The sequence below is a fragment of the Vidua macroura genome, chromosome 2 (genome assembly GCF_024509145.1).
Source record: "Vidua macroura isolate BioBank_ID:100142 chromosome 2, ASM2450914v1, whole genome shotgun sequence".
NCBI lineage: Eukaryota > Metazoa > Chordata > Aves > Passeriformes > Viduidae > Vidua > Vidua macroura.
The window spans coordinates 91066734-91092533 of NC_071572.1; the positions used below are offsets into that span (position 1 = coordinate 91066734).

The 25800-nt window shown below is 36.2% G+C and overlaps 1 protein-coding gene across 1 annotated transcript; it reads right to left on the bottom strand.

The window, feature by feature from the left end:
- Positions 1-733: 733 nt before the first annotated feature.
- On the bottom strand, positions 734-24642 carry SACS (sacsin molecular chaperone). Its single transcript, XM_053969422.1, has 5 exons — positions 24540-24642; positions 23259-23405; positions 20438-21920; positions 17793-17884; positions 734-13842 (listed from the first exon to the last, which is right to left on the bottom strand). The coding sequence occupies exons 1-5, from the start codon at positions 24553-24555 to the stop codon at positions 2282-2284; spliced, it is 13299 nt and encodes a 4432-aa protein (XP_053825397.1). The 5' UTR covers positions 24556-24642; the 3' UTR covers positions 734-2281.
- Between the last annotated feature and the right edge of the window lie 1158 nt (positions 24643-25800).

Consider the following 25800-nt stretch of genomic DNA (forward strand, 5'->3'; position numbering starts at 1 on the left):
TTTTCTTTATCAACTTGGCTCAGTGTTTAAAATTGCTTCAGACCTTTAGCTTCCTAAGAACTGGGACTGTTTTCTTTCTCAGTGTCAGCACTCAACAGAATATACAAAATAAAAATTCTAACAGAATAATTTAGTGGTTCTACACAGCCATTTTAACACTTCATAATAATAATACTGGTACAGCAACATAAGTTGCTTATAAAACACAGTTATAGTTATACACTTAGAAGATTTTCTTCCTCAGGAGCTCACGTAAAAACAGGAAAGTGTTCATGGTGCTCCCGTTACACTTTTGCATGCTTTCATGAGACCTTATGTTTTAGCTCCATTTAAAATGAAAAGCATGAGAACTGTTTCCTTTTCAAGTATTTTGCTTACCCTGAATACTATTCATCTGACTAAATGCACAAAGCAAGAACCACAAAGGAATCTATTTTAAAAACATGGGGAATTAACTAAACTGATTTATTTCATGGCACACCAGGATTTGTGTTTTACTTACATGCTATTTATTGCAAAAAATCAGCAAAATGTACACTTTGTTTGAGAAAACTGCAAACATTTGTCATTGCAAAAAAAAAAAAAGGCAAGTTTCCTTTTCAATAGTATTTTAATATTTGTACAGTTGTTTAGACTTAATCAAAAAAAGATTGTGTATTTACCTATATAAAAGCTTCAAATAATAGGTAAAGTTAGCTTACATTATAAAACCAAAACACATTGGACTGAAATATATGTTTGCATTTTTCTTTATTAAATTTATGGCACTTAATTTAATAGCAGAAATAATAATAATAGGGCTCCACAATCAGAAGCAGTATCATTTTCCAACTGTCACAATTCTTCAAGAACAAGGCCTTTATAATTAACTCAAAACTGAGGCAGACCTCATTGTGATTTTTTTGTATTACAACACTATCACAGCTGCATCAGCCCTGCAAGCTTGCTGTTGTTTATTTTCCTTTGTATTCTGCAAGTTAAATTACAGTTTCACTGTGCTGTCAAGTAGACAAGTGTAACACATGCCCCTGGAAAATGTTGGACATTTATGTTTAATGTGGCTGATCCAGCAAAAAAAATCATTTAGCATTATCTTTTTTTATTTTTTATTTTTTTTTACAAAAAGCTAATGTTGAACATACTGCATGACATTACCAAAAGTATTACAAACTATAAAAAAAAGTGTGTGAACTAATAATCAGATTTCTCAAGGGCTGTAGTGAATAACAAAATAAAACCAGCATTACATTGCAGCACCTTTAAACATGTAACAAAAAACAGTGCTCTGTGTACACCAAAAATGAGCTACTGAATTGTACTATTACCAATGTTTGTGGAAAAATATATATATGTACACACACAAAGGCACACACACAGGGGAAACAAAAGGAACTCAAGCATTTAGGCATCTGAAAACTGAGTTTTGGTGTTCCAAAAAAAATCATAAAACACCACATAATAATGTTCACAGATTTTATATCATCCACGTGCTTTTTCATTAAACAAAAGATGACAGACTCTAAAAAAAAGACTAAATTAAATACTTAATTATTTTATAATAAAGTAAATGCAATCAATGCATGACATGACGTGGCATGTTAAATCAAGAATCATTATTCAGCATTAAAATAACTGCACCAGTTTACATGTACTAAACTATCCTTTAAAGGTTTACAGTGTGATGCTGCAGCAAATTTATAATCAGATCCAGCTGATAAGAGTATTACTATGAGTGACATGAATGTCCACAGAACGCAAAAGAATACAGATATGCTTTGGAGCAGTATCTCCAAAGTTATTTAACTTCCACCCCATTTCCCATTTCATTGTATGTCCAGTCTTAACATTAGTACATTGAAAACTGACATTACTCTTTCAGAAACATTACATTAAATGAAATAAATCTAATAAGGAGTTATAATTACAGGCTTCATCTAACAGAAAGCTAAGCTTTGGTTATATAAAGTGCAGTTCAATAATATGCCAATTAATCACGATGTTGTGCATACATCTAATTTTTGCAGCTCAATTTCCTTGCAAATTCTAAAAAATATTCAGGTTTTACAGTTTGCTTAACAGCAGGCTCAGTTAAGAAAAAAAAATCCCATTTAAGTAAATTTCAGTTCTAAGTACCTCGGTACCGTCCACCTTGGTGCACGACACCTCTAAACCACTTGGCACCATGCAACCTCTTGGACACTCCATAATCTGCAGAATTGCATTTGTATCTCACCACCTGAAACAGTCTTGACAAAACAGTCCCCTAACCTCTTCAAATAATTTATACTTTTTGTTGTATGAAGTTTTCAAGTTTTATTATGATACAAGCAGTACATTCCATCACTCTCATAGCAACTTCTGACGTAAACCTATCATTGGGAATCTGTGGAAAAGGAAGTAAATCAGGATACCTAGTTTTTAAGCTATCTACTCCATAAGCCTCCAATGTCTGAACGTCATTTGAAAGTCCTTCAAGTTGCTGACTGTACTCCTCTATTTTTTGTGCAAGGGCTGCTGGTTTTATGTCTTTGTCTGACTTGCCCTTCACAGCATAGTCAGCTGCAATCAAGGCTAGTTTAGTAGAAAGGTAGCACTTAAAGCACACCCATTCATTGGCATTTTTATGAAGGTCATTTCGTGCGGCTGAAAAGTTGGCTCGGGCCTGCCTAAGCCATCGACGTGCCTCCACAGGATTGCCAACGGACCTGAATGTAGGTGGGACAAAAAAGCGCTGGGAGTAAGATGGCCCTGTGGAGGAGGGACACTTTTCTTTGTACTGTTGCCTTTCAGATTTGTGGCTTGTTGCTTCCTGATTCCATGAAGTGTAAAATCTCTGAAATGAAAATTTATCTGACTGAAATCGAGAAGCAGAAGATGAAAATGGTCTCCTTGAGGCTCTGTCCATATTTTGATCCATAAAGGCCTGTTTTTCCATCCTGTTAATCTCATTCTGCAAGTGTTTGAAAACCTCATTGGCTATATCAAGATTCTCTGCATTTTTATCTGGGTGCCATTTAAGGTACAGCCTCCTAATAATCTTTTTTCTTTCAGATTCTGGAAGCTTCCAAGCCTGTTCAATCACAGATGTCACTTCTTTTAATATTTCTGGCAATGAGTTTGACTTTATCTTTTTTGGAGAGTGGTGTTTTGAGGACATTGTTTTGTGGCTCTCTCTACCAGTGAAGATAGGTGGAATTGCCCTTGGTCCATGTGCTGGAAATTCTGTAGGACTGGTTGGGGTAGAAGGTGTGCTATCCCTGCCTTGAGAGCTTTCCTCTGGTCTGGAAAATTTGTACAAGTCAAGGGAGCTCACTATTTTGTATTCACTATATCCAATATCAATCTGGTAAATCTTCCCCAGAAAACTGGGGCTTTCATCATCTTCTCTTTCTACTTCTTGCACGATGATTGCATAGGTATAAGTAGGCTGATATGATCCATATATATCACCACCTTCAGAATCAACAAGGTAACCAACATATTCACCAGGATAAAATACATTCATTGGATCCATTAGAAGTGTATAGTGAATTTCAGCTGGTATAGGAGTGCCAGGTGTTGGTAGTTCAAGTTTTGATGGCTCAGAAGAGTCATACTTCACTCCTAAGCTGTCAAGCTTCTCACTGATCCGATAAATATCATTGCAACCCAGCATGGCAATTAAATATGAGGTATCAGAAATCAGGTTGTCAGTTGCAGATTTTAAGGTCATAGCTAATGCTAAGAGGAAATTTATGTCCTTGCTGTCAGAATGCTGTATGTAAAGCAGTATTACTGCATTTCCGTATCTCTTCAAGAAAGCAAATGTTTCACTTTTGCTGTGGGGAATAGGAGCAAACCCTTTAACTCTTAATGTTGTTTGCAACTTCTCAAAACAGGAAACTTTCAAACCTTCTCGCAAAGCTTTGCAAAGTCTTATTGCTTTTTCTTCGTTAGCCAGAAAAGCATTGTCATTTTCATGCTTCATAATCCTAATGAGTCCTGTGATGAATTGCTCCGAAGACAACAGTAACTGTAACCTTCCCTGCAAAGAACATAACGCTCCAAACTGACAAATTTTGGGAGACTCCTCATCTAACTGTTCTTCAAGTATACTGCTAAGTAAGCGAGGCCTCAGTTTCTGAGGGAATAGCATTATCAATTTAGTGTGAAAGCCATGGTCTTTGCCTAAGTAACACTGGCTAAGATCAACAAGCATCTGCACACCAATGTTACCTTGGATTCTGCTTTTGTAGTGGGGTGCATCATCAAAAACTAAGATACTAGACTTTACCAACCTACCATCTTGACTAGGAAGGTAAAGGGCAAAATCTCTCATATTCTCAAGGTCATTCCGAACCTTAACAGAATCATTCTGAAGACTTTTGAACAGGCCTGAAACTACTCTTTTAACTGTGCGCATTTCATTAGGATCCAATTGCTTTCCTTCCGAGCTCTTATATATGCGACCTAGAACTTCAACATACTGCTTTGTTGAAATAATGTCTTCAGTGCCCAAATGTTTAAATAACTGATGGAAAGTACCAAGTTCTAAAGGAAGTTTGTAAAGATAAGGTTTAAAATCAGATTCATACTCAAGGTTTATTACCACCTCCTCAGGCTTAAGGAGCTTCCAACCTTCTTCAACCATTACAAAAGAAACTCCTCGAAGCTGAAAGCGGAATTCCCTCTTCTCTGTACTAAGAAACTCATAAATGCTTCTTAAGACCTTGGCCCTAGTTTTCACCATGTCCTCATCCAAAGTTGTTATATTGCATATGTTCCTGCAGTTATTGATAACTTTGTCCAGAGGAGGGTCCAAATTAACATTCAGCATGGCTAAAACTTGCTCAAGCTGTTCTTGTGCACCAAGACTACTCCCCTCTTGTTCTTTGATGCTTAAAGGTGTTGCTTTCTCAGGAAGAATAGGACATGATGTCCACAGCAACTGCAACACATCAGTCTGCTTGAATTTAGGATTCACCTGTGCCCCATTGAATCGTATGAGAGGAAGAGTTCCATTAACTTCTTGATACTGAGGATGAAATCTCACAAATTCTGCTGGAGCTCGTTCAGGGCACAGAAAAGGAATTAAAGACAATTCTTTCAGAAAATTTCCTGAAAAAAGGTCAGCTCTTTCTTGAAATATATGATGGAGGAGAACATCAACAGTATTCTGTAGTGTTTCTTTAGACCAGTTTTCTGTATTTGCTCGCATGCTGATTTCCTTAGCAAACTGCAGTAACTGCTGCTGTGAAATGATGAATTTCAATCCGATATGTCGCAGAAAAGTTACCCACGATGGAAGGAACGCCGCTTGATTTTTTGGTTTTGTAAGTTGCTCCAGCTTCTTAAAAAAATCTTGAGGTATGAAGAATTTTTCAGGCAGCATAACTTCAAAGACTTTTACAGTCCTATCATAAAAGTACTTTGCAGGTTTTAACCTATTGTTTGCATCATGAATGATCAAAATACTTTCAAGCTTTTCAAACAGCTGTTCTTTCATTTCTGAAGTTTCTTCAATGCTAGTTAGCCTATTCTTTAAGTAGATCAAATGTTCTAATTTTGCATCGTAAGACAGACTTTCAATTTTTGGCAGAAGATGTTTCAAGTACACTTCAAGATCATCCACAGAGACACAGCCAAGCATAGTATACAAGTCTTTCAAATGAACCTTCTCCTCAAGAAAAGCTGATGAAGTTGACTGTGTCCATCTGTCTACTTCTACTGACGGGATGCTTTTCGTGAGGACATAACATGTCCCATATTTTGCAATGCTGATGTATCGTCCACTGATTGATTTGTAACATGGAAGAGACTTTAAAATTTTAATGTCATCTTGAGATGTCAAATGACATAAGTTGCAATTGAAGTACATTAGGAGAGCCTCAAAGTCACTTTCTGCTAACTTTTCAGTCTTAAACGTTGATGTCTGTACCATATATTGTATGGCTTTCAGAATGCTGGAGGGATTATCTATGTTTGCTGTACGTCCCGACAACAAAGGCACTAAAGCACTGTCTTTGGAGCAGATTTTGTTCAATGCCAGCTGAATACAGCCTGTTTTCATTAAAGCATGGAAGACTTTATCACTCTGAGCATTTGGAAAGACAGCTATATGCATGATGCTGAGTGGCAGCAAAACATCACACTCTGGCACAACCAGATGATTGGCTGAGACAGTAAACTTTACACCTGGGAGCAAAGTCCAGTCCTTCAAAGTTTCAATAACACCATCAAATTTTGCTTGTGTATCTTCTTGCTCTTCCTTAATATTTAGAGACTCACTGATAAAATGCCAAGCACTTTTAAGCCAAGATTCACTTGCAAAGTTTTCCTTCCATTTCATACAATTTCTAGTTTTATACTCTCTAGGCAGCACAGATGATAACAATTCAGCAAAACTTCTGATATCAAAGACTTTTGCTACTTCACTGCTGAGCAGAATATTGTTGTATCTCAAATACAATGTGTTCATAAAGAGATCCTTCCGTGATGGAATCAGTTCATGGTATGTTGTCAAGAACTTTGGTCGCTTTGAATCAAAAACTTGCAAAACATTGTCAAGTGTAATGAGGAGTGGCAAACCCTCAATTTGGATTTCATTTTCTTCTGCATCTTTGAAACAGTAGTCAACCAGGAGTTTGAGGCTATGGAACAGTTTCAAATTTGTCTGCTGAAGACGACAGGGTAACTTTCCAATGTGGCAATTGGAGTCCGGAAAAGAAAATGTCATCAAAAACAATCGGACATCAGCAGGTGTCACATAGGTGACAGGAATATCTGCATCTACCAAACAGTGGTAGAGATTTGCAGTCTCATCACAGTTATACACCAAGTTAAATCCAATTTCTAAGAGTAAATGCTTCAGTCTGTAAACATTTTCGGCCACTGTCTTCCGTGTTGTGATGTTGTATTCTGTATTTTTGAGGTGCTGCAATTCATCTTGTAGCAAATTGTCAAAGAATGGTCTGCCTTTGTTCACAGTAGACATGTTAACCCATGTGATGATAACAGCAGAATGCAAATCAGAACCATCAACATTTGGAGCTCTCATAACAGGTAAGAGGCGCTTCAAATCTTCATAAATGCAACTGTAAACTGCTTTCACTAAGCAATACCAGTCTGGTTGAATATCAAGTCTATTAACTGGGAAAAAGGATAAAAACTTTTTTAAAGTGTCTTTCACAGCATGAATAGGTGTGTTTTGCAGCACTGATACTGTGGGGTCAGTGCCTGGAAAATACCTCTTCTTCAGCTGAATCAGCAGTTCAACGTAGGCTGGTGCTATCAGCGCTGTCATTAGACTACTATTCCAGTCACTTCTTACTCCAACACCGTTATCATCACGCCACAGATTTCTTCTTGCAGAGTCCAGAGCAAAGTGTCCATTCACATGGAAAGGTAATCCAGTTTCTAACGATAAGGGTAAGAAACAGAATGCTCTGTGGGGTTTTTTGTAATTATGAGTAATGCAAGCCGCTACTCCACCACGAGGGAAAAGAGTAATGTCCTCATTCTTGTGGGCTGAAACCACACTTTTGGATACCTTTTCCATGGCAGAAAAGCCTGACCTATTACAAATTAACCAGGTAGTGAGATTTCCTTCAGAGTCTTCAGTATCCATTGTGTAAGTAATCTGCTGTACAGGTATTTCACTTAGCTGCTTCTTTTTAGTTACACTGTCGATCACAGATGCATGGAATTGCTTTCGTTTCAGTCTGTCTCCATCAGTGATTTTACCTTGTACAGAATACAGGACATTCAGTGCTCCTGTTGTTTTTTCTATCTCACAAATAGAAATTTTTTCCATATGGTTCAAAAACATTAGGAGTTCTGCTCCATCTGTACGCAGCTTATCCAAAAGATTTTGGACCATTCTATCTGAGCACGGAACTGATGAAATTTCTGATACTTTTGCCATTTCTCCATTTCGAAGAGGAAACCTAAACATTGTACAATTGTCCAGTTTAAAGTGATTTCCTAAGTAGAGATCCAGTACATCTGAGAACTGTGTTCTGAAATCTGCATCTAAATCTCTAAACATGCGGCCAGGACTTGTTGATGTTGAACCTGGTGCATATCTCGCATGAGGATCAAAAATGCAAAGTATATCATTGCCAGACAGGAAAGAAGGGCAATCTGTTATGTGATAAACAGAATTGAAGCCTATACCATATTGTCCAGTTTTACAGGGATTTCCTACTTTTGTACCTTTTCCGAGATTCTGGATTCCCCGAATATCATCTTCTGTAAAAGGCTGATTGTTGTAAACACACAGTGCTGGTCCTTGAAGTGGTGCCCATTTCTCATCAAATATTCTATCAGCTGGATGCTGTCTAGGATCAAACACAAAACAGATCTCTGTAGCTTTTGCATCATCTGCATTCTGAAGGAGCTCTTTCAGCATTTCTTTTTCTGAAGGGTACGCATTCAGAATGCTTTTAATTCTACTAGTCAATTTTTCTTTCTGGCCAAATTCTGTTCCCAGGGTAGTAAAACAGATATTTGATGCATATCTTTCTAAAGCTTTATGGCGTTTTGGTATTGCTCCAAGCTTCACTGCAACTTCTCTTGGAATATCGCCATGACAATATTTAACAGTTGTGTCTTTAACTTTTATCCACGGACAGTCATTGTAACACAAAGATTTTGCAGGCAGAAGTGCAAGACGAGTATCTGGCAACAAAATCTCACCATACTTTTTCTCACAAAATTCCTGCTTCTTCTCTCTAATGAGGCCCCATATTCCTTCACTAATTATTCTCCTGCAGAGCTGAAAGTTTTCTTCTGTTAGTTGTTTGGTCCCTCTCTCCTGATTTATTAATTCTAGAACTACAGCAAAGTCCTCAACTGTGAAAGCCTGTCTTACACCCACACTTTCAAACAGCTCACGGAAACTATTTTTGTATTTGTTAGGCAATTGATAGAGGTAGGGTGCTGCTTCAAAATTCAAATGAAAAGACACTTTTGATGGATCAGCATACACATTCTCAACCAAAATAAAACTACAGTTTGTTAGCTGTTCAATTATCATGGCTTTTGTTGATTCACTCTCTAACATCGCTTCATGCAGGTATTTGTAACAAGCATTAGTGATGTTTTCTTGATACAAGGTGATTCCATCAAACGACTTTGCAACTTCTTCTAACTGATTTATGACTAAATTAACAGCTGGTTTCTTAAGTAAACCCAAAAATTCTTTGACGGCTAATGACAAAGTACCACAACCTTTAAAAGAGTGGGAGTTTTCATTAAGAATTGGTTGTATGAGGCAAACTATATCTTGATGATCAGCAGTGAAAAGATCATTTGCTGAAAACATCGCTTCAGGCTGAAAATCACTACCTTTCCAGTGCAGTGAGAAGCCTGCTGGTTTGCTAAGAAATGGAAGGAAAGGAATGTTTTGACATTTTGCAGCAAATTCTTTAGCTCTAGGATCTCTTGATTTTAATTTTTCATCAATAAGACTCAGTATAACGCTGCTCCTGAGACAAGCTGCGGCATGATCAGTCTTGTTAATTTCAGCTACTGACTCTGCACGTTCTATCAGATCTTCCCATAAAATATCATCTTTAGCCATTCCCAACTGCACAAGTTTAACCAAAATAACAGGGTTAAGATAATCCTGAGTGGTACCATAAGGAAATCTTCCGTCCTCAGCATCATACAACTTTGCAACTCTTCCTTCAGGATGGATCAGTCTTGATGGTGTAACTAATGAATGTCCATCCAATGAACAGGGAATACATGGAGTAGCACGAAGAATTCCTGAGAACTCCTCAATTTTTTCATTGAGAACATAACGCATCAAAGGATCACGTAGCTCTGCATCAATCTCCTGAACATTAGGGAAAAATACCTCAGAAAAGAACTGTTTCTCAGAGAAAGTGTTCTCCAGTAATATGTACTTGCATCCTGCTTCTTCAAATCCTGTCTTTACCCAGGATGGAAGATCTACAGCACACAGATTTTTGGATCCTGTTTTTTTAAGGTACTTCAGAAAGATCTTGAAGGCTGATGGCCCAACATCTGGCCGTTTCAGTATGGAGTCATCTAAAAACCTTACATTCTTCATGGAAACCCAAGACGAACCATCAGAAAACACTTTGATCCCTTCTTTGCTTTTCATATGAGCTATGTCCTCATAAAACCCTTGACAAATAACAGAAAAATCATCATGAACTGAATCAGGATCTGGCCACACTGCACAGTAACTGTAGTCAACTAGCTCACCATTGATTGCCATGTCACGTAAAACACAAAGGGCTTCTATGTAGGCTTTTACAATAACATGCCTCATGAATACTGTATTCCATCTTCCTTTTGTATCTGTTTTCCAGATCTCTTTCCGATTTGAAGTAACTGCAAAGCAGCCATTTATGTGGAGAGGTAAGCCTGTTTTTATTCGCAGAGGTAAATAGCAGAATACTTCACCTATGTTGTTGCAATTAGGTTTCACAATCCATTTTTGATCCTGGGTTTCAGACAGCAGCACTCCTACACCACCACAGGGGACTAGGCCTAGTCTTCGTCCACTTTCATGCAAAGAAAATTTCAAAGCATCTCCAACATCCATGCAAGAACATATAAGCCACGTTGTTGAATCTACTGTTTTCTGTGGCAATTCATCACCTGATCTTTTCGTCTGTCCTGATTTAGCCATTTCAAAGAAAGCAGCTGGATCATCTTCAGTGCCTCTGAAAAGTGGAGACTGTAAATCAGCAATCCGCCTAAACACATGGTGAAATTCTTCTACTACTATCTGCAGGATACATGATGACTTTGGTGTTTCAGTGGGAAGCTTTTTAGTACTGCTGCTGCACACTTTCATGAGTTTAGCTGCTTCCTTTAAAACACTTACATTTGGTGCAGCCAAGGCTTTGGAAGAACACAGATTTTTTCTGATAGTGACAACATCTTGTGCCATGCCGGGATCATCTGCTTCAATTTTCAAGTATTTCAAAACCATTGAATTTACACTCTGAGCAAATATTATCAGTCTATGACCACAAATGCTAAATTCATCCACAAGAGAGTAAATGTCTGCGGTATTGTAGGATGCACTGCTGACTTCACTCACTTTAGCTTCCTGCTGAGTCCTAAAGGACAGCCTGAAAAGTGTTCCTTTGTAGCTATAGGGAGATTCTACTGTCAGTGGTAGCTGGCAACCAAAAACGCCTATAAATGGCTTAAACTGGTTTGGAAATTTTCGCAGTCTCTTCTGTTGCTTACTCCAGTTGATTTTGATGCCAGGGTTAGATTTATCTCTGATATGCTTACTAATATGGTTGACATTTGGATCAAACATAATCATGAACTCCCGGCTCAAAATAATAGGAACATCAGTGATATGATAAACAGAATTGAATCCCAGTCCAAATTTTCCTACTTTGTCAACTTCACTCCTTTTTAGAGACTCTCCTAATCGAGTTATATTTAGGAAATCAGAGTCAGAAAACTCAGAATTATTGAATGACCACAAAGCTGGACCATGACATGCTGCCATTCCTGGATCCAGAAGGTTCTCTCTTATATCCATATTTCTTCTCATGTCAATCAGGAAATTACATTCCGTTGCATTAGCATCGTCAGCATTTTGAAGAAGCTCCTTAAAGATATCTGAAATGGAAGGGTATTCTTCCAATATGTTTTTAATTCTCACAGTCAGAGGCTCTCTTTGCCCAGATTGCTCAAACCCCATATTTTCTGGATTAATCAGTCTTGTGCTAAGGCATGGGACATTTAACCACTCAGCTGTTTTCATTGGTATGTCTTCATGCACCAAAATTATGGGTTCAACAGAATCCTCAAGCAGATCATTTAAGTCATCAACTTTGATGTCACAGTAACAGCACTCATGAATTGGCTTCATTGCAAGTTTATAAGGAAGTTTGCCACTGTACAGTGGCATGGGCGTATGCAGACTCGCAGGGATTTGATTGCTGTACAGCCATCTTATGATACTCAACATAATGTGAAGGCTTTGCTTGCTCTCTTGTTCCGAGAGAGACTGCTCACTCTTCAGATATATTTTCTGAATGACCATAGAAACGTGGTCTGGTGTTAACTCCTCAATTGAACCACAACATTTAAACAACTGGTGAAACTTCGCCATAGTTTTTGGAACATAATGTAGATAAGGCTGGAGATCAAGATCAGGAACTGATTTTATAACTGCTTGTGTGAGGGAACAAAATGTTTTACCTGTCCAAACCCAGGGAAATTTCAGGGCTTTAAAAGCTTCTTTGCCTTCTTCTAGATGATCATGCATAAATCCATAAATCTCAAGCAAGATATGCTGAAATTGGTAGTAGTCCTCATCACTGAAGGTTTTAGAACTATGCCAATCAACTACCACCTTGAAATGTTTCAAGACTGCTTTTATGCTGGGCTTGGTGGGGATGCCAAGTGCTTTCTCTATATCCAACAGTACATTTTCCACAAGAGGAACTGAGGAACCAACTAAAATTGCGTGTGATATATCACACATTTCTGGTGGTGAACACAGATCACAGTGATCTCCCTTCCAAACCAAGGACCCTGGATAATTTGGAGGCCTTTCCTTACTTGCAGGAATCCATTTTATCTTTTTCATCGCAGCTTTTGTTTCAGATGATTGAAGCAGCGTATGGTTTTTGTTCAAAATCGTCAAGAGAGTTCTAGCTTTTCTTAACAGCAAATCATGATTGGTGTTAGAGTCAGCATGCAAACTTTCAATTTTTTTTGCCACTCTCAAGATATCATTTTCCTCAAGACTGCCTTCATTTTTTAAGCCTATTTGTCTCAGTGAATGAAGAATATCTGAGGACGTAAAAATAACAGGGGGGAAGCAACTTTCCTCCTCAGCATAAAACAAATGTTGCAGAAGTTCTACCTCAGGATCAAAGAGTTCATTTGCTGACATTATCTTTTCTGGTGAGATCTGAATAAACTTTAGTGGTGTCAGCCAATCTATCACATCTGTATTCTCATTTTTCAGAAAAGTCAGATTTTCAAGAACCCATTGCATTATCTGTGCTGTTTCATCATATGAATAAAAATCACTTCTTATGTCTTCTATAACAAACTTCAAGCAGTCTGTGCTCTTTAGCTGTTCTATTTTCAGCAAATTAGCTAAGCGAATAGTTGCTTCATCACTGCTGTCAATTATTGGAACAGAAAACCTTAGACCAGGAGGAATTTTGGCAGTGTGGTGTAATACCTTACTACCTCTTAGCCCAGTAAAAACAGGGACACTTTCATCAGATGATTTTTCAATTTTTTTAAATATTAGCAATTCCTGAATAATTCTCTTCTCTTTTTCATTTGCATCTGTTAAACTAGCTAAGAATGCCCTAAGAGCATCTTTATGTGTTGGTGGGAATGACGCAACCTGATTGCATAGTTTCTGTAAGGACATTTTTTCCATTATTTGTAAAACAGCACTTGGCAATGGTGGATGCACATATTTTTTTATAAGTGGATGTTGGATAGAAATGTCCAGTTTCTTAAGTACAACTCCACCAATTTTCTGAATAATATCAGCTAAATATTCTGGGAGCTGAGTCTCAGATTCATCTTCCAGAATGATGGGTGATGGATTCCTAAATCTAACCAGTTCCACCGATGTTTGATTTTCCTCCAGCAGCGTCCTGGGGATAAGCGGCATTTCATCAAACACACTCAAGTCATCAGAAAAATGTATATATAGATTCTTCCAGACCATCTTGAGCCAGGAAACTGATGGGTGCTTTTTTTCTTCCAAGCCTGGATACCATTGTACAACCACATCTCTCCCAGGCCACACGTTGTTCATAACTTCTTTAATGAGCCGGGCAAACCTTTCTGGGTTCAGGAGCTGCAGCTGAGTGCATGGCCTCCCTGAAATTACAGCAAAAGGGAAAAGCTGTGAAAATCACAGAGTTACTTACCAATTGGCTTCAAGGGGCAAAGAAAAAGGAAAACAAGGAAAAAAAGTCTAATCTGTGCCCTGTCTTTTTCTGGGGAAAAAAAATTTGTTAACCAGGACTGCAGATACCAGTTTCCTTTGCTTTCAGGAGTTAATGAAAAGTGAATACATTCCATATTAGTATGAAAGTATAAACAAATTGAAAATTATCAGTATGTTATTATTACATTTGTTAGTTTAACACAAAAGTTCTCAGGCATACATATCAACTAGAGATTTAAAATTGAACTACAAACTTTTTTTTTTTTTAGTTGATTCTTTACCCAACTTATTTGCCTAGTGGTAAATAAAAATCTAATCCTTTATTTCTCTATAATTGCAAATGTTCAAACAGATTTGAAAGATTATTTATTAGATATAGCAAAGTGGTTCAGGTGCAGCTGCTCTTACAACCAAAACTGACAATAAACTAGACTCAGACAGGAAGTGCTGAAACTAAGTCTATATGGTTTCACTCTTATTATTGAAGTTCTCACTAAAATAAATATGTCTTTACACTCATGTCTTAATTATCATTAGGAAAATTTATACTTAAAAACTACAGAACTTCTGGGAGTAAAACAGCGCAGAATAAAAAAATACCACTACTTCCCAACACATCAGAAATAATGACAGAAGTGAAAGTAAGACATCCATTTGAATTTCACATCTTTTATCACATATCTAGATAACATTGCCATTTTCTTGAAGGCAACAGTCCAAGATTAAGAGCATTTATAGACATCCTTCAGAAAAAATAGTTTTTCTTTCACTTCATGCCTACAGAGCTACAGACTTTTAATAGCTCTATTGAACAGAAAAACAGGTAAATACATGAGCCTTGTAAAAGTGACGAAAACTTGCAGAAGGGGCCCACGGAAGATAAGAATCTACTTAAAAGCTAAACTTAAATCCCATTTTTGTAATTTGAAAACAGAAGTTAAAAATACTGGTTTTAAAACTATGCAGGTAATCTTAAAATACTGGAAATCTTCCTGCATGTAAAATTATTAAATATATAAATAAACCAATGAAAATATTGATAATTTCTATTTAACATAATTACAAGGTTTTCTTCATCAATATGCATTTTCCCCTCAGCTATATTTAGAAATATTTTCATAATTATGTTAGGTTGCTATCACTTGGCAGCACTATTTGGCAAGTTTTTTTTACAATAAAGCTGGGGCAATGAGAAAAGCTAATCACCAAATTCACACAAATATCAAGCTTCAATCCAAACCAGTACATCTTCAATTAATAACCATACCTGAAAACCCCCAGAGGAGCTGTTGGGCTAGAATATAATCAAATCCATTTTTAGAAAACATCCTGTGAACTACACAGTAACACACTAAGTAAAGAAACAGTTACTAACTAGACAAATACAGTTCACATTTTAGGAGAGTAAAAGTCAGATCTGTTTGTCTTTGAACAACACAATAAAAACAATTGCACCCCATCTCAAAGAAATAATATTAAAAGTTTCTATTTCTGCAACAGTATTAGAAATCTCTCTGATGTAATTTCTACAGCTATATAAATAAAATTCTTGACATATTAATATTTCTAAATCTGTCAGAACCCCCTCTAATACTTATTATTTATAGTAACATACAACTTTTATGGTAGTGCAGTTCTACAATTATGCAGAATCATTGAGTGAAGAATAATTTAGGAGGAGCTAAAATGAAAAGTAGGACACCTGAATCTTGTAAAGGATTATCTAATAGTATTTAATAATTCTGAGAACATTTAGAAGAATACTCGCCATATTTGTTTACAAAAATATGTTCTTTTAATGAGAGGTATAGTACCAAGAACAAATCCATAGAAAAACATCATTCAAAGAATCTGCCAGAATAAAAGAGAGACAAAAGCAAGACTTAAATATGACCTAAAATCTCCCCAGTAACTAAAAGGACTAGAACTACTTCATTGCAGTTCTGAGACCAAGCCTGCAAGGGAAGGAATGTCCTAGAACTCAGCAAGGGACTGGTTTAATAGCATACAGGGGTTTTTCCATTTCTGTCACCTCTGTGTTTTCTGTTTAAGATGTATTCAGGCATATACTGTATTTCATTTTGGTTGTTTTGCTCTGTTTTTTAATTTAAGCCTGCTTTTAGATTGCTTTGTGACATTCACTCGGAGGAAATTGTCAAGGAAAGCACATCTTGAAAATCAGCTCAAGGTTTCATCACACAGAACAGGCATTTTTCAATACTAACATTGCTGTCTTACATAAAATCTTCATCCATCTAACCTCACTGTGGTTGTCTTCATATCTATATATATACATTCCTTAAAAGGTACTATTAAACAGTAGCTCCTTAGGATTCTATCCTAGATTACAAATATTCCCTGTCTGGACACAATTTAAAGTGGTCATTACTTTCAACACTTAACATTCTGTTTAAACACAGTACTGAAGGAAACACAGTACAGTAGAGAAAAAAAATTAAGCATATTCTACTGCATTAACAGACACAGCATCCATCATCTAATTTGCTGATAAGACTTTGAAAATTCTGCTTTTTAAAATAAAGGTTTTCTTTGTAATAACTTCAATCTTGATGTTCTTCATAATGAATCGAAGTCACAGATGTAATATATTCAATACATCTTAAGTTAAATATTTAGAGATTTTACTCTATGCAAAAAGTCACTTGATTATTTTCATTTTTCATAGATGCTTTGCTATAGTTTAAAAATTTATCATCTTGTCTCAGAATTACTTTATTTTTCTTTTGTTTTCAATAATGAAGGAATGATCAAAACATGGAGAAAGGAGGAGTTTTAGAACTCAACAAAAAGAATAATAAAGCGGAAAGATTTAAAGGATTGAAGGGGAAAAAAGGTTAAAACTCAGAAGAAACAGACTAAATGACTGAAGACCATGATAAAGGATATAAATAAAAGCAAATCAAGACTGTGAATAACAGTATTCTACATCTAGTTCTAACATCTTTAGTCTAAAAGAATTCTGATGAATCAAGTAATTAAAAAAAAAGACAAGAACCTTTTCCTGAAAAGTATATTTTCTAGACATTGAAGAACAGTTTACTGTTCTTATATACTGTTCTTTATACTTTTAAATAGTATTAGTATATTGTGAACTAAGAAGTGGCTTGGTTTGTGTATATGTGAAAAAATTTCTGATATTTAGGCTTCATATTTATTAATCAAATGGTAAACAAAAAGGGTGGAAATGTAAGTGCAGACAAACTCTTGAGAAAAACAGATACCAGAAAAAATTAATTGTGAAGACAGTTAAACACAGAGGTATCTCATCTATAGATACAACTAACTCCTTGACCATGTCTTTTGATCATGATTTGGGAGTATTTCAGTAGGTCCACACTGACACAACCATAAACCATGAATTAAGAATCAGGAAACACATGATAAAATTATTTGATCTACAGTATGCTTGAGGCTAGATAATTAAATTGATTTAAAACAAATGTTTTGGTTTAAAACAAATGTACTGATCACCTGCAACTGTGAGTTAGAAGATGATCCACAGTACTAAAACCATGACACAGCTATTGCATATGCAAATATTATAAATATAAAACAAAATTAAGACTGTCTTAGGTGGAAGAATACTATTTGAATAAAATTCTTCATCCTTGAATACATTTTACTAAATTTTATCACAAATTTTCGTCCTTCTTCCTTTTCCTTTTTGTTCATTTATAATTTTCGTTTGTGTAATTTCAATTCAAAGAAGCCTATCATATCTTAATGGGTTTTTTTTAAGATGACTGTCTTATTTATGGGAACTCAGCTTCAAGAGACATTACTTTAAACTTGGGTTTAGAGCTAGTCTGTTTGAACTGTTTAAAGTTCTGTTTGTAAGAAAATACAAAAGACACATTACCTCGGCTTTTGGCAGCTTCTTTCAAAGCAGCAAGGACCTCAGGCTTCAGGTCATCAGAGAGTAACCTTCCCTCCAGGCCAGGAAAGAGTGATCTAGAACACCATGAAAAAAGAGAAAAACAAAATCAAAAAGGCCCCCACACTTTAGCAAAGCCTCATTTATTTGTGTTACTGTATATATGATATATTACCAGCATGGTAATCATCATGGTAGAGCAGAGTAGCATGCAAAGCAATCGTGCATATGCAGACTAGGGCTTTCAGTAGGTATTTTCTGATAAATAAAAAGTTGTACATTTAGAAGCAGAGAGCAGTAAGTAAGAAAGTAATTTTTCCAACTGTCCTTCTTTTCAAAACAGGTCTAAGCAAGTTTTCTTTGATAGAAAAACTGGGATTAAAAAACTATTTTCACCTATTTGTACTCTAACAAAAAAAAAAAAAAAAGTTAAAATACCATTCTATGTCTCTTAGAATTCTGTTTGAAAAATTTACATAAAATACAACACATAACCCTAGAAAGTCACACAGATCTGTGGATTTGAAAAGATCTAAAGATTTCACAAGATCTGCAGTCAATACTTAAAATTACTGTGCCAAAATCAGTCTCATCCTCCACTTCTCTTACTTTGGCAGTTAAAACTAAATCAGTTTTCAGGGCTTTGGTTTTTGTGAAATCAAAAATAAATATCCAGTTTAATTCTGAACATGGGTATGCTCATTAGACATAAACCAACACAGAATCTTGTTCTTCCACAGTTAGCAGGAAGAAATTTTCTAAGAGCTGATTTTATCTTCTTAGCAGGCTCCAAATTTGAGTAAGAGCCAATGTCCTAAATTGAAAAGGTTTTGAAACATCTAACATACATAATTTATCATACTTAAATATTAGAATTAAAGATACTTGCTGTAGGCAAGAATAGAGGCAAAGAAAGCATTACTATTTCAAATTCCTGTTTCATCACAGCTAGCAAGGATATTTATGCCTATTATAATATGCTTTTGTATCAGTTTTATAAGACTAATCAAACCAGGTCCATTACCAATGGAACATGAACTGAATAAAAAATACTGGTATCCTTAAGTTTCAAAAAAAGTATCTTATGACTAGTCCAAAGCAGGGCTCTAACTTGTTAGTCTCATCAAGGGAATGTTTTCTGTATTAGTATACTGGCTTAACTTGTAGAAGGATTAACAAAGTGAAAGAGCAACAAAAGATAAATCATCTCACAATAGATGCTAAAAAACTTTTTTTTTTTTTCTTTTTAGAAAAAGACACCAGAATCATAGTCCCCAAGTAGCTTTAATCTCCTGATAAATAACCTGAATTGTTTAGAGCAAGAAAAGATTATGGGTTTTTGATAATGGGTTTAAATTTATGGAGCTCCTGGAGTGGGTACAGCAGAGGGCTACAAAGATGATAAGGAAAGGCTGAGGGAGCTGGGCCTCATCAGCCTCAGAGGAGACAGCTCAGAGGGGACCTCATCCATGTCTGTATGTACCTGAAGGGAGGGTGTCATGAGGGTGGAGCCAGGCTCTTTTTTGTGGCGCCACGAATTCAGGCAATAGGACGAAAAGTTACTTGCATCCAACTGCTTTTCTTTAAGACTGGCTGTCTATATGTATAGTCAAAACACAATTTACAGAAGGACCTCACTTGAAGCACTTTTTACCTTAATAATTCCTATATGGGCACACTCCAACCCACCTCTACTTCCCTTTTAAACAGTCCACAGAGCAGTAAAAGCAACAAAACATATGCCAAGTGTCACATTCTTTCAAGCTGAGGGTCTGGAAATTCGTGGAACTCTGAGGCAACGGAGAATGAGGGCTCATTGTAATCATGCATAGAGGTAACACTTTGTAAGAGGAAACATCTGGTGTGTCTGAGTGACTTCAAGCCTTATGTCTTTAGACATTGTGTGCAAAATGGTCCAGATTTAACAAGTATTTAATACAGGCATAATCCAGTACAGACATAAAAAGCAGTAATCATGCTTTCTCCCCAGTGACCCCAAGCTCGTTAATTCCAACTAGCCTGCTATCTGCTATCCCCTCCCCAGTGCCAGTGCAAGTGCTTTTGGCTGATGAAATGAGAACCAAATTGGAGCACTGATGCAGCTGAGAAATAAGCAAGGAAAAAAACTAATTGGAGAGAGACTGGAGAGAACAAAAGGAGAGCAGATGCAAAAGACAGCCCATCATAGTATCTGCTTATTTCCTGAAACCAGTTTTTAGTACTACCTCACTGAAATTAAGTGTTGTGATAAAAAAAAAAAAAAGCAGACATAATCTCAAGCCTTTAGTTTAATAAAAGCCTTTAGCATTACCCAACTTAATGAACTTCCTTGTATGTACGTTTCTAATCTTCTCGTATTTGTAATTCCAAGAAGAAAATTAATAACTGGAAACATATGCTGAGGTATTCTCTTAAAGCATACATCACACAATTCTTTTATATAGGATTAATGGCATATATACAGAAAATTGAGTTCTATCTATGCCTTATTTCATCACAATACAGGCTGCTGCATACCTTGTTTGTTGACAAGCAAACAACAATCTGAAACCCTGTTTTACCATATAAATAAAAAAAAAAAAAAAAGAAAAACCTAAAAAACCCCTCCCCTCCCCAAATACTAAGCATACCGGGGATATTCTTCTGAGGTTATGTAAACTACGTCTTGTTCTGACACAGATGAGGAAAAAGGAATAAAATTCCCATTCTGTAAAGGCAAAAGCTCTAATCCAATCAGTTCACTGTAGACTCCATCAGAAAGCACAAATTCTAAAAGATGAAGCTTTTCTTCAGCAGGTCCACTGTGCCCAGATTTCCTCAGGACTTGCCGCACTACAGCAGGAGTCACTTTTTTCACAGCTTTAGCAGTAGAAATAGTAAGATGCACTGCATTAGCAATATTTGCTGGTACCTTAGCAATCTGCTTCCCTGAATTCTGGAGGTAGTTGAGAACAGACTGTGTGTACTCCAAACTCTCATCCATTTCAGAAAAGTGCACCTGTTCTACTTTTATCCATTGATTACTCACTGAGTAAATAACTGTATGCTGGAGCAGGTCTTTAAAGAGAGGTACTACAATTGGTTTCCAGGGTACCCTGATTTTGTTCTCATCAGGCCATAACCTATAAATTCTTTCAGGTGACAATGGAAAATCTGAATTCTTCTCAGTCTCCATTCGTTTGATGGCTTCCAAAATAAGGGTGGTATATGCCTTAGGTACTATATTTACCACAAGAAGATCATTCCACAAAGCTGCTGGATCTCTCCACTGATCCAACTCTCGCCATTTGATACTCCTCCTGTTGTCTGTGAGACCAAAGAAACCACTAACATGAACTGGAAGTCCAGTTTTGCTTTCTTCACCTGGAGGTAAAGGCAGAAAACAAAATGCTCTTCCTGAAAAGTCTGCTACAGCTCCATTTTCCTCCTCGTTAGTTGCTAAAGACATGGCTATTCCAATAGTAGGAACAAATTTCAAGTCATCAGCTAAACAATCCAGTTCTGTGCACATTCCTCGACCACCTACACAATTACACACTAACCAAGATGTTTTCTGTGCGTCCTTAACACTCTCATCTTCTACAACTATATTTACATGGTATGTCACACATGTTATGCTATTGCTTGGAACTCCTTTACAATACTGATTTATTGCAGTTCCCAGGATTTTGATAGAATTGGGTCTTTCGTGTTTCAAGGCCTTGTTCTCACTAGCAGTTACTCTGAACACCAGCCTCTCTGTTCCATCAGCTTCCCGAACGTGCAATGAAACATCCTGAACACTCTTCAGGAAAAGCAATACTGTATCCGCATCTGCTCTGAAGGATTCAAACAGCTCCAAAACCTTCTGTTTGTCATAAATATTGCTGCTCAGTTGGGAAGGCTGCAGACGAAGTGGGAAACGAAAAAATGTACCCGGAAAGTTTCCATTCTTAAAGGTTTCCTTAGTGCTGCCAAATACACCAATGAAAGGTGCAAATTGGTCCGTAAGTTCATTTATTTCCTTGCTGTCTTCTTTTAGATTCCAACACTGGCCTGACTCATGAGGTCCAAAGAGGGTTTGATGGGGATCAAGCATTCCAATCTGGTCACCACTGAAGATGCTAGGGACATCTGTATCCATAAAAACCAACAATTATTAATAATCCTAAAACAACATACTTTAAAAGTACAGTGTTAAGGAACAAATTTTAAAAAGGCAAGAATAAAATATTCTAAAACTGTGATGAACTGAGTACAATTCCCCAGGGAAATGGCTGAGTCACCATCTCTGGAGGCATTTAAAAGACAGGTAGACATGACCCTTAGGGACATGGCTTAGTGGACTTGGTACTATTAGGCTTATGGTTGGACTCAAATGTTCTTAAAAGTCTTTTCCAACCTACATGATTCTATGATTCTGGTAACATGATTCAGTGCTTACTAACAGAGAAGAAACAAGCATACACCTATTGTGCAGCTGAATATATAGAGTCATTCAATCATTTGAATTCTGGCAGACAGTGAGCAACAGGAAGTATGATTTCTTTCAACTACACACTTTTAGGTTTCCAGTATTTTCAAGAAAAAAAATGACAAATTAATTAACTACATGTGGGTACTACTAGATTCATACTTTGCAGATCTTGAAGGCTGGCAGACAGTAATTCAGTACATTTAAAAGAACAAATTCACAAAATTATCAAACTACTGAATGTATTAATTTTATTCATGCTCAGCTAGGTAAAATATTGTTAAAAATATCACATGTCTTAAAAATTCTCTTCACAAGGTAAAAATTTTTATTTCACCAAAAATTTGCCTCTTATCCGGCACTATTATAACTGTGGAGACTGTAAGCATTATTTATGCTTCTTAGGTACCACAGTAAAGCATTCTGGGAGAATAACAGATTCCAAGACTGAATATTAAGAACTTGCAAAACAGTATGTACTATCTTCTTTCAAGTGTAAATGTGACTATACTTCTATTACATAATATCTTTTCAATAAATAAACAAATAAATAAATAATTAAAAATAAATAAAAATCACTACTTATTATACAAAGAACCTGCAGAAGACTTTTTAGTCTACAAAGAACCTGCAGAAGACTTTTTAGTCTAGTGAGTAGAACTTTTCACACTTCTACTTGGATACCTACCCTATATTATGAGCCTCTAAAAAATGAGCAGCAGTGTATAATTGAAATAGCACTGTAAAGGAATGTTCATTTCAATATAAAGGACTAAGTACATAATGATACTAATAAGAACAATCTTCTTCAAACACCTTCAAAATCAAATAGATACCTTATAGTATTAGAGAAAAACAGAATGCTTTGTAAGAATATCTAGCCATAAACGAATTTTAAAACACACTAGAGAGAAAATATTACATGTTTATAAATATCTAAAGTAATTTAACTATTTAAAACTTCATTATTTTATTTTTAAAATAACTACTAAGATTACCTGTTATATGATAAACTGAATTAAAGCCAATTCCAAATCTTCCAACTTTCAGGGGATCATCCTTCTTCCTGCTTCTTGCTATTTCCTGTATACCATGCCAGTCCTCGGGGGTGAAAATTGCATCATTGTATGCATAAAATGCTGGCCCTATAATAAACAGGCAAGAGTTAAAAAGATGACAGAAGAAGAAAAACTTCTAGGAAATGAACTTACAAACCTGAGAATGCATTTCTTTGAAGTATATGCATGTGCAAATTTAATGGACAAGCTATGACTCTAAGCTGACACCAAATTAAGCCTGCTGATGAAAAAAAAAACAAAAAAGCAAAATGCAAAAGCAAGGAGATGAATTTACCTCTGTAAATGGTACTTAGATTTATATTTTGACGTGTTACTTAATTCTTGCATCCACATTTTAGAAGAATTATTCTGAAAAACTGAACAAAAAGCAGAAAACAACTTCTGAAAGAAGTGTCATGTGACACAAGGCTTAAACTCAATCTGTTCAAACTATCAAAAAGAAGTTTGAAAAATGTGCTAGTCACAGTCTGAAGATACCTCCACTGGAAGGGAATATAAGGCAAGATAAAACAATAACCTGTGTCTAGAAAGTAAGACAGACAAATTCATATTGGAAGACATAATAAGGCTATTAACAATTAAAAAAAGCCAGAAGAAAAAAGCCAGAAGAAAAAAGTAGTGGATCATCCGTCATTGAAACTTTAAATCACAGCTGAATGCCTTTTGGGATGATGATGCAAACTAATTTTAAAATAATAATAATAATAATAATAATAATAATAATAATAATAGTTAAATACATAATTGACCTTTATCTCATAAAGCCATAATAAATGATGTAAAAACCTTAAAGTTTCAAGAAACTGGATTTGCAGTGTACAGACAACATGGAGCAAAGTTGGGTGGAATGCCAAGAGAAAAAGGGATGAGGAAGAAAACTGAACTGCCTAGAGAATGCTGAAATGTAAAGCACAAAGGTCCTCTTTACATTAACAACTGGTGTGCTGGCTTGGGCTTCATGGTATCTGGGGGCTGTGTTTTGGATTTGTGCTGGAAATAATGACAATAACACAGGGCTGTTTTAGTTATCACTGAGCAGGGCTTATGCAGAGCCAAGGCCTTTTCTGCTTCTCATGTGGCCCAAACAGCGAGTGGACTGGGGCTGCTAAGGAGCTCAGAGGGGACATAGCCAGGACAGCTAACCCCAAACAACATGCATATTGAAAAATAATGGCCAAATTTAATAAATCTTATACTTACCCTGATATTGTGCCATGTCCTTTGACCATAACGTTTCTGTTCCATACTGAGTTTCATCATATAGAAACCTAACCTCTGTGGCACCAGCATCTTCTGCATTCTGTATCAGTTCCTGAGGCAGACAAAATAAATCAAAGTATAATGCAGTAATACATATTCTAGCAATGGCTTTTGAATTTAAACAGTAGAAAATAACAAGCAAATTTCTCAAGTATAACTGTTTTCGTATGTTTCAACCAAAATGGTTTTATCCAGTTCACCTGCATGAGAATAGGTATCCTTATAAACAAATATTCAGACAAATCCTATAAATATGATTTGAATTTGGAGCTCAAATACCATACAAAAGCAATCACAAAGTTGAGAAATAAGCTACTAAACTGTTACTACTATATTAGCCTAAGAATCAGAGCTGTAAGAGTCTCAAAACAAAGCAAATGTGAGAAGAGGAAAGAAGAATTTTATATTTATCAAAGTGTATTAGGTAAGTCCTTACAAACAGCTGTACAACAACAGTGAGGCAGCCATTCGCAAAAGAGTAATGCACAGCACTCTTCTTTACATCAACTGAAGTAGGTTAAAGTTAACATTTCACAGTATGAACCAACCACTCCTGGGGTATGGTGCTCACGCTTCAAACACCCCTGCAGCAAAGGGATGTAAAACAGTTCTGACCAGTAGCCCCCTAAGTCATGAACCAACAGAGCAGCAACCCTGTTGAATGCAACCCACAGACGGGAAAGAGGCTTACATTAAGGCTGAGTATTTGTTAAATAGCAGTAGCAGTGGTGAGAGCTACAGAAAACTCAAATGTCAGTAAACTAGCTCTGTAAACATAACCATTAATAAAATACACCTATCCAGTCCTGTTTTGATCAACAGTAGACACGTAAGCTTGATTATAAATACCTACAGTATTACAGCCTCACACAATGGTCTATTTACACTGAATCATCACAGTGTATCAGGGCTCCTGACACATAAACATGGGTGTCTGTTTATGTGGGAGTGTGCAAGCTTGGCATAAGCAAGTCTTTGAAAAGCAACATAGATGCAATGTATTCACACACTTTAATTTCATTCAGTTATACATAAAAGACTTGATAGGAAGATGAACTTGTACTTAAAAAATGCATCAACTAGCAGCAAGTATTTCAGATTAGGTTGCATTCAAGTATACTATTGAGACTATACTATAAGCTCACTGTTACCTAATACCTGGTTCCAAAATTATAACCCTTTTATTTTGCAATTTTTGACA